General features: G+C 50.8%; 1 protein-coding gene across 3 annotated transcripts; it reads left to right on the top strand.

The window, feature by feature from the left end:
* The first annotated feature begins 295 nt into the window (after positions 1-295).
* LOC112310265 (olfactory receptor 10AC1) lies at positions 296-8,779 on the top strand. Of its 3 annotated transcripts, none has more exons than XR_008427114.1 (2): positions 296-387; positions 4,691-4,766. XR_008427114.1 is itself a non-coding variant. In XM_053926718.2 (2 exons), exon 2 carries the CDS (start codon positions 6,605-6,607, stop codon positions 7,592-7,594), a length of 990 nt encoding a protein of 329 aa, XP_053782693.1. In that variant the 5' UTR covers positions 322-387; positions 6,583-6,604; the 3' UTR covers positions 7,595-8,779. The 3 variants fall into 3 exon arrangements, 2 of the variants coding, with proteins under 2 accessions (XP_053782693.1, XP_053782692.1); XM_053926718.2 differs by lacking the exon at positions 4,691-4,766 and adding an exon at positions 6,583-8,779 and having other exon boundaries at positions 322-387; XM_053926717.2 differs by lacking the exons at positions 296-387; positions 4,691-4,766 and adding exons at positions 4,842-4,907; positions 6,583-8,779.
* The last annotated feature ends 668 nt before the right edge of the window (positions 8,780-9,447 follow it).

Here is a 9,447-nt window from a genome sequence, read left to right as displayed (position 1 = left end):
AGAGGGTTGCTTAGTGAGCACACTAATCACAGGTGCCTTTGCTCTTGCCCATCCTCCCTGTGGAAGGAAAAGCAGGACTAGTAGGCTGCTCTCCTCTCTCCCGACCTCTCCAGGGACGTGCAGCAAGCTAAGGTTATAATACCGGCCGGCCACTGCCAGCCAGAAACTGCTGCAGAAGCACCCTTGGCGTGGTCTCTGCCCCACTCTCCACCGGGCCTCCCCATCTCTAGCTCTTCTCATTTCAGGCCCTCCACCACCTCTACAACTGCCCACTGACACTCTCCTGCATGCCCTTTTTCATTTTGCCAGTGACGTTTCTACCCTCCAGGCACCAGGATCTGAGTCTCCTCTCCACCTACCTCCCACCATCCCTCAGTCTGCTCCCAGGTAAGGAGAAGCCTGACGTTTACAGGGTGCATGGGCAGGGAAGGAAATACCAAGACTGGAGCATGGAAATGAGGCAAGAACACACTCCCCAATGAGGTTTGCCCACAGAGCTAACTGCCTCTGAGAGAAGCATTTCTTCTGCCCTCCTGTGGTTGGACCTGGTACCCCGCATCAGCAAATCGTGGGGCACATGGTGTTCAAGGTACTCTCACTTATGGAATCCTTTAGTCTGGGGTGCACTAGGTGGGGTACGGTGTGAGGCAAATGAGGCAGATACAGATGCTAGAACTTTTAGGTTCAGTTGCTATTTTTATTCAATATCTTTGCCCAAGTGTGTCTCTTCTGCCTCAACTTTTCCAACCAAAAAGGTGAGACGGTTCGGTCTTCTCCTTGGGTGAACAGAGCTTCTCCTAGGCATGCAGTGTGTTGTTTCTATAGAATGTTGGGTAGAAGGGAATTGAGGAAAGTGTCATCTCTCCCTCGGTACTGGCAGAACAGACAACATCCGTGAAGTGATGGCCGAGGCTATCACTTATCTCCGCCAGACACAAAAATGCAGCCACAGAAAAGCCTCCCGTCCCAGTACTGTCCCTGGCTCCATTTGGTCCTTGCTTCCTGGCCAGAACACTGGTCCCCAGGCCCTAAACCACACCGACCACAGTAGTAGCCACCACCCTTGAAGGAGACCTGGGCCACCATCAGGGCCCACTGAACCCTGTCCACTCCATCTCATTTCATTTGGTCATTAGTTGCTTTTTCTCAGCACCCCAGGAGTCTATTCTGGAAACGTGGGGGTAGGTGGCAGGATGGTGAAGACAGTATCCCACAGGGAAGGGCTCCTGACCCAAAACCATGCACACAGCTCTCACTGGTGAAGGGCTTCCTGATGAGCCAGCGGCTTTCTGAGGCAGCTCGGAAGACACCAGTGTGCCCTCTCCTGCTGGGTGCTGGCCCAGGAGATCAGTACAGTTTTTCACCAGTGGGTTTGGTTTTGGGGTTTTTTTTTCCCCCCAGTTTAATGAATCATGAAAACACCCTGGCAGAACTGGAATTGCCTTGATTCCCTCACCCAAACAGCTGTCTTGCCCTATTCCTTACTTCCCAGCTGTCAGTCTGTGGCCAACAAGAAACAGAAAGGCATCTTTTACTAGGAGGGTCATTTGAGGTTTTCGAGGGAACCCTCTCCCTGCTTTGTGACATAAGCTGGAGTTGAGAAATTAACAGTACTTCAAACCTACTAACTTCATGGAAAACGACAGTTGATCTTAAAAAATAAATTCAGAAGACGAACTAGTGTCCCTGCAGAGCGAAGATGCTAATACTTTCTCAGGTAGATACACTGACTGACCCTCTGGCCTAGAATACTTCTCAAAATGGGACAGTACAATGACCATGCATTATGCGTGACAAAGAGGACCTTCAGAGTCCCAGAACTGGGACAGTCTCTATGCCAGGCAATGCTGATGGTGTCCATTCAAGCGCTTGTTTTTGAAGTGCATCCCTCTTCCTCTGGCAGAAGCCGGGGCCAGAGATATCAGTTTAAATGGATGCTGCTTCTTTCCAGCTGAGGATTTCTTTAAAATTATCAAAGGCAGAGAGCAAGCTCGGAAGTCGGTAGGACTCCTAGATCTGTGAGGCCAAAGCTCCTCTTCAGATGAAAATAAAGGAGAGCAGGAGGCTAAGACAAAACTGCACTCAAAGCCCCAATCCCACGATTGATTTTAAGAAAAGAGAATGAACGGTAGCAACTATTTAGGGGGCTGTAAACACACAAGTACACACATTGTTGGAATTCTGGATTGTCAGGAAACCGGGAGAACTAATGTTGCCCAAAATGCAAAACCCAAGGTAAGGTACTACTGACCCGGAGCTGGAGACGTAAAATATTGCCCATGTAATAACCATCACTTTAAAAAGTGCTCCTGAGAAGACATGAAGTATCAAGGGCTTCACAGTTTTATAACACGGGCTCACTGAATATCCCAGGAAACACCGTAAGGGGGGTAAAGCAAGAATGTCTGTGTAAGGAACATTCCCTATCACATCTGTTTAAATGGCTTCAGGGCACAAAGATGCCCACAAGAAACAGGAAAGGATTTCTTTTATTTAGACTTTCAGAAGCCCTTGACAGCTCTCTTGCCAAATTTAGTTGTCCAGAACTTGGGAGACTGCTTGATCGTGTGAGAGGCAGCGGCCAACAGGACAAGAGCAGCACGCCAGAAAAGAGGCGCCTGTCCCAGGTGGAGGCTGAGAGTATAAATGGTTGGAAGAGGGAGCCCACAGTAAAACCTGTCCTTCAGAGGTGACAGTTAGCTCCTCTGAGCAGAGAAATTATCAAACTGATGAGGAAACAAAGCCACCAAAACATGTAAGTTTGCATGACATAGCAAGAAGATGTGAAGTAAGTATTTTTTTAAGATTTTATTTATTTATTTATTTTTTAACGAGAGGGGAAGGAAAGGAGAAAGAGAGGGAGAGAAACATCAGTGTGTGGTTGCCTCTCACACACTCCTTACTGGGGACCTGGCCTGCAACCCAGGCATGTGACCTGAGTGGGAATCAAACAGGCGACCTGTGGTTTCCCAGCCTGCACTCAATCCACTGAGCTACACCAGCTAGGGCGAAAATGGTAAATAAGTCTTCATTCAAAGGCTGAAAACAAATCTAAATTTGAATTACATAATAACACAAATATATGTATGTTAGTAAGTTTTGAGTTATCTGTCCCAAATCAAACAAAAGGCTGATGACACAGGAAAAAGAGTCATTATGGCAATTATGCTTGTCAGCTGCTATGCAAATGGACCCAAAGGCTGCCAGGACGCTGCAGAAGCTGGGCTCTGACATAGGCTGAAGGAACTCAAGAGTGCCTGGAGCCTTGGCTAGGAACAAATGACAGACATTTATTCAAGGGTCTTAGAGTGTTCACGCTGGGAGCATAGCTAGGCAAAAACCCAGAAGTCTCCAGAGAAGACGGGAAAGTTCAGTTCTTAGAGTACAAAGTGCATTCTTCAGGATAAGCAGCCCTGAACTCTTAGCCCGAGGACAGGTCCAGGATGGCTGTCAGTCAGAGGCCGGGCGGCCAGGATGAGGGATGCTGGTGGGTCCAGGGGCTGGGAGCCAGAGGTCTGGTCATGACCATTCATGACCATTGGTCTGGCGGGGCCAGACTGTCTGCTCTCAGATCTCCCACCTCATTCATCATCTCTCTTCACAAGTGCTTCTGTTGACTACTGAAACGATCGATTTAGAAAACGTCATCATGACAGGTAATTGTAATTATTCTGCACTGTGGAAATCCAACTGCAGGTCTGTGGCCCCAGCCCAGCAAGGCTTCCAGCCATATCCGGGTGTCCCGGGCGCCCGGCCAGCCGATACCCTGTGGGTGCTCCATGGAGCCTCACACAATTAGCAAAGCAGACCTGCCAGAACAGTAACAGCAGCAGCGATGAATGTCAGAGCTAAGGAGAAATTATTTTTAGGTTTGCTATCTTAGATGATCTGTACTACTGCTCCCATCCACACGGCCTCAAGAGAAATGTCAGCAAAGGGAAATCCGAGGACAGCAAGGCCTCAGCCTTGGGGCAGTGCAGCTAATTTCTAGGCAGGGGCAGATGTGGGGTGGGGGGTGTTTTACATGGGAAGAATTTGGGGGAGAGGTCTATGTAAGGGAGACCACACATAGTGGGTTGGGCCACTGACCAACAAGGGCTTGGCCATTAAACCTGGCTTCACCACTAGCTCGTGACATTTAATTCTTTAGGCCTCTATTTCCTCATCTGTAAGAGGAGTGTATGAGTTGGCCCACTTCATCCAGTTGTTGCTAGGATTAAGACAGTTAAATGTGTCCAGCCCTTGTGAGCATCTGTGTGCCACTCTCTCTTAGCACAGCTATTACCGTTGATGCTATAAATCACCTGGAAGAATGGGAGTATCTGCCCTCCTGCCCCTGGGGGTGGCGGGGGCTCCAGCAGAACTCGTGGGCATTTCTTCTCCCTTAGCAGCTTCTCCAGCTTGGGGGGAGCTGGGTTTGCAATGGACCAAATCACTGAAGATTTGAAAGTGTCTGTTCCCCCTCAATCCTCGCAGAGAAAAGACATTTGTACAATACGGTCCTTGAGTTTGTGACAAATCTCCTAAAAACTCGAAACCAAGTAGAAACCCTCCTGAGCCTCCTTTTGGTTTACTTGGCCCATCTGGCTCCCTTCACGTGGCCTGGCTTGGGAGAAACACGGGTACATGCTCAGTGTACAGTTATTGTCGCCTTCACCTGGCCTGTCTTGTCACCTCCATTTCTGTGCAGTACGGGCATGGAGGCAAAAGGACTGTCCCTCTGCCCCCTACCACCCGCGCCTCCTAGAAGGAGGGAGTAGAGAGGGGCAAGCGAGGCAGAGAAACGAGAGCTGCTGTGGGTCCCTCAGCAGTGTCACCCTGCCCAGACCTCCAGGACAGCTGGGCTTCTCTCCTGCTCCACCTGCGGCTACACCACCTGGCAAGGAAGAGGCACTCAACAAAAAGAGGTTTGTCACATAGTCAACAGACCAAAGAGTGGCCAAAAAAGGGTGAGGGCTCTGAAACACAAGAGAAATGATTCCGTCTCTCTGAGACCCACCCGGAGCCCCACTCCACACATGTCCCTTCAGCCCACAAACATCTGTTTGAAGACACTCCCCTGGGATGACAAGAAAAAGCACAGGGTGACACTGATAAACATAAATCCTCAGAATTCTCTTCTCCAAAAGGAGCTCCAGCAAGCAAAACCCACATTCTCTGCATTCCTTCCAGCTCTTTCTCCAACCGTGCCCCTGACTCAGCTTTACTGCTGGTGCCCTCTCTGGGAAAACGGCTGTGCACAGTGCCCCTCCCACACTGATTATGAGCCGTGACACAAAGTCAGTGAGGAGGAGTAATAGTCCAGCTTCCCATGAAAATTAATAAAAAGATATGAGGAAGTAAGAGATATCATTAATAACGATTGGAAAAATCAAACCTCCCCCCCCAGTGTGCATGGGCTTGAGTTTCTTAGCACTCCATGGCCCCCCATGATCTGCAGAGGTTTCTAACAAGCACAGCCGACCTACAGGTTATCAATGTTTTCCAAATGCTGCCTGCAAGTGAGTCAGCTGGCAAATCGGGAATGCACTGCTCACTCAGAAAGGCGAGTTAGAACAGATACACATCGCTTTTCATGAAAACCTTAGGGACAGGCTGCTCCTGATGCACCCTGCGAGGCCCTCCCACTAACAGCCCCTGCTCCCTGAGGGTCTGCCTCAGCGCCTGGCACAGACCTGGGCTACTTCAGACTACATCAGTATGGATTGGCTGAAACCAGTGACTTTTAAAAAAAAATCCTCACCTGAGGACGTGCTTATTGATTTGAGAGACAGAAGAAGGGGGACAGGGGGACCAAGGGGGAAGGAAAGAGGGAGGTGGAGAAGAAATGGAGAGGGAGAGGGAGAGAAGCAGCATCCATGTGAGAGAGAAACCCTGGCCAGTTGCTTCCAGTAAGCACCCAGACTGGGGACCAACCCACAACCTAGGTGTGTGTCCTGACTGGGGAGGGAACCTGCACCCTTTTGGCCTACAGGAGACAGCCACCCTGCCAGGGCCCCCGGTGACGGTTTTTACGACCTCATTCGGAGTCGTGAGAAGTTCTGGATTCAGCCTCAGGAAGGCAGACTCTGTAATTTTCTGTGAGCAGTTAAGCCCTTCACCACCACCACTTCCCAGCTTAATCTTTCTCTTTAGAATTATGAGGTTGTAGGGGATGATCTCTAACTTCTTCATCTGCCTCATGTCTCTGTGATTCTGTGACAGACCACAGAGAGCAACTCACAAGTGACAGCAGAGGGCAGGGAGGAGGGAACCTGCCTTGGGGAGCTCAGTTGAGGCTGACACCCTCATCGTACGGGCCCCTCAGAATGGTAACTGCAGTTTGATGGCAGAGAGTTCTTTGTAGATGGAGGTCATGAGCAATGCACTGTAGGGAAGGGGCCTAAAATCAAGGCTTTTTTGGAAAGAGCATGCTGAGAAAGAAACTAAGAATTCTAGTCCAGGAGGTAGGAAAATCTACAATATGTCCCTTAAATAGACACCCCTCCCACCCTCTAACTGCCCCCTGGGCCTCTCTCCACCAGCAGGGCCAGGGGGGAGGCACCCCACAAGCTTTGCCCTTCCCTCCTTTCTCTCCCACAGGTGCTTCTGGGAGGGCAGGTACATGGACAGCCCCAGCAATGCCACCATGCCCCGAGGCTTCCTCCTTCAGGGCTTCTCTGAGTTCCCGCACCTGAGGCCTGTGCTCTTCCTAGTGCTGCTGGCCGTGCACCTGGCCACCCTGAGCGGGAACCTGCTCATCCTGGTGGCCGTGGCCTCTGTGCCCAGCAGGCCGCCCATGCTGCTGTTCTTATGCCAGCTGTCAGCCATTGAGCTCTGCTACACACTGGTGGTGGTGCCCCGATTCCTGGCCAACCTAGCCACACCAGGCCTGGGCAAGGGCAGTCCCATCTCCTTCCTGGGTTGTGCTGTGCAGATGCAGATGTTTGTGGCGCTGGGCGGGGCTGAGTGCTTCCTGCTGGCTGCCATGGCCTATGACCGCTATGTGGCCATCTGCCACCCACTGAACTATGCGGCTGTGGTGACCCCTGGGTTGTGTGTGCGACTGGCCCTGGCCTGCTGTCTCGGGGGGCTGACAGTGTCTGTGGGGCTCACAGTGGCAGTCTTCCACCTGCCTTTCTGTGGCTCCCGCCTGCTGGTGCATTTCTTTTGCGACGTCACAGCGTTGCTGCACCTGGCCTGCACTCGGAGCTATGTGGATGAGCTGCCCGTGTTGGGTGCCTGTCTGGTGCTGCTGCTGCTGCCTTCCATGCTCATCCTGGCCTCCTACGTTGCCATTGTCACTGCCCTGCGTCGCCTGCGCTCCTCCATGGGCCGGCGCAAGGCCGCCTCCACCTGTGCATCTCACCTGGCCGTCACCTTCCTGCACTATGGCTGCGCCACCTTCATGTATGTGCGGCCCAAGGCAAGCTACTCCCCGCGGCTGGACCGCACGCTGGCGCTCGTCTACACCAACGTCACGCCACTGCTCTACCCACTCATCTACAGCCTGCGCAACCGGGAGATCACCACTGCCATCCGCAGGGTGCTGGGGCGGTGGCGGTGGCGGCAGCGGCCCGGTCAGCCACAGGCTCGGAGTCTCTGGGAACCTTGAGAGCAGGCAGGGCTAGGCCACAGAGGACAGCTCTGCTCCCTGAAGTCTTTGCACCAGGAGGTGTCAGCATCAGAAGTGCCACCAGGGGGCGCTCAAGGACCGGATTCAGGAAAAAGAACCTGGAAACAGTCCACAGAAGGAGAGCCTCCCAGCAGGTGCCACATCCTCCTCTTGTCCCAGGAGGAATAGCCAAAGACAGTGCCCCACAGAACCAGAAACCTGCCTGCGGTGCTTCCACAAGCACCTGCTGAGTTCCTCCCAAGCCCTGGGGCCTGCGGGCAGTGGGCTTGCAGTGATGCACTGAGCCCAATGCATGGCTGCAGGGAGCTCGCAGGCAGGACACCCATGCAAGCATGTATGTTCAAACAGGTTCATGTCGGCACTGCCTGACTCAGCAAAAGGTTGCAAATTGTTTAAATACCAACCTGTGACTGACTAAATCAACTGTGGTTCACCTCTAGAATGGAATCCTGTGCAGCTGCCAAAGAGAAGGAGAAGGAAGAGGTGGAGGCGGTGGAAAAGTGTGATCAGACATGGAAGCATGTGTCATATATGTTAAATGAAAAAGCAAGGTGCATAACAATGCGTATTAAGGCGTCATCCTCGATTTTGGGCTTGTCACTTGCTATGTCTGCTCCTGGATGGCTCCTCCCACAGACCTTCCACAGGCTGGCTCCCTGTCATTCAGATGCCATCGGAACTTAAAGACCGCCTCCCCATAGAAGAGAGGCCTGCACTGGTCGCCCTATATAATATCACCTCTCTGCCCTCTCACATTGTCACGCTTCAATTCTCAGGCATCTCTCATTACTGGAAATTATCTGACACTCTTTTTTTTATTGTTATTGTTATTCAATTACAGTTGTATGCCTCTTCTCCCCATCCCTCCACCTCACCCCTGCCGAACCCACCAATTCCCCCACCTTCACCCTCCCCCTTGATTTTGTCCATGTGTCCTTTATAGTAGTTCCTGTAATCCCCTCTCCTCACTGTCCCCTCCCCACTCCCCCCTGACCATTGTTAGATTGTTCTTAACTGCAATGTCTCTGGTTATATTTTGTTTGTTTTCTTCTGTTGATTATGTTCCAGTTAAAGGTGAGATCATATGGTATTTGTCCCTCACCGCCTGGCTTATTTCACTTAGCATAATGCTCTCCAGTTCCATCCTTGCTGTTGCAAAGGGTATAAGTTCCTTCTTTCTCTCTGCTGCATAGAATTCCATTGTGTAAATGTACCATTGTTTTTTGGTCCACTCATTTGCTGATGGGCATTTAGGTTGCTTCCAGTACTTGGCTATTATAAATTGTGCTGCTATGAACATTGAGGAGCATAGGTTCTTTTGGATTGGTGTTTCAGGGTTCTTAGGATATAATCCCAGCAGCAGAATTACTGGGTCAAAAGGCAGTTCCATTTTTAGTTTTGAGAGGAAATTCCATACTGTTTTCCACAGTGGCCACACCAGTCTGCATTCCCACCAACAGTGCCCTAGGGTTCCCTTTTCTCCGCATCCTCGCAAACATTTGTTTGTGGATTTGTTTATGTTGGCCACTCTGCCCAGTATGAGATGGTACCTCATCGTGGTTTTAATTTGCATCTCTCTGATGGCAAGTGATGCTGAGTTTCATATGTCAGACTTTCATATGTCTCTGGGCCCTTTGTATGTCTTCCTTGGAGGAGTGTCTGTTCAAGTCCTTTGCCCATGTTTTAATTGGGTTGTTTGTCTTCCTGGAGTGCAGTCGTGTGAATTCTTTATATATTTTGGAGATCAGGACCTTGTCTGAGGTATCATTGGCACATATGTTTTCCCATGCTGTTGGTTCTCTTTTTATTTTAATGCTGTCTTCTTTAGCCAT

The sequence above is a fragment of the Desmodus rotundus genome, chromosome 6, assembly GCF_022682495.2.
Source record: "Desmodus rotundus isolate HL8 chromosome 6, HLdesRot8A.1, whole genome shotgun sequence".
Classification (NCBI taxonomy): Eukaryota; Metazoa; Chordata; class Mammalia; order Chiroptera; family Phyllostomidae; genus Desmodus; species Desmodus rotundus.
The sequence above is the reverse complement of the archived record's forward strand: the minus strand, read 5'-3'. Positions and strand labels throughout refer to the sequence as shown.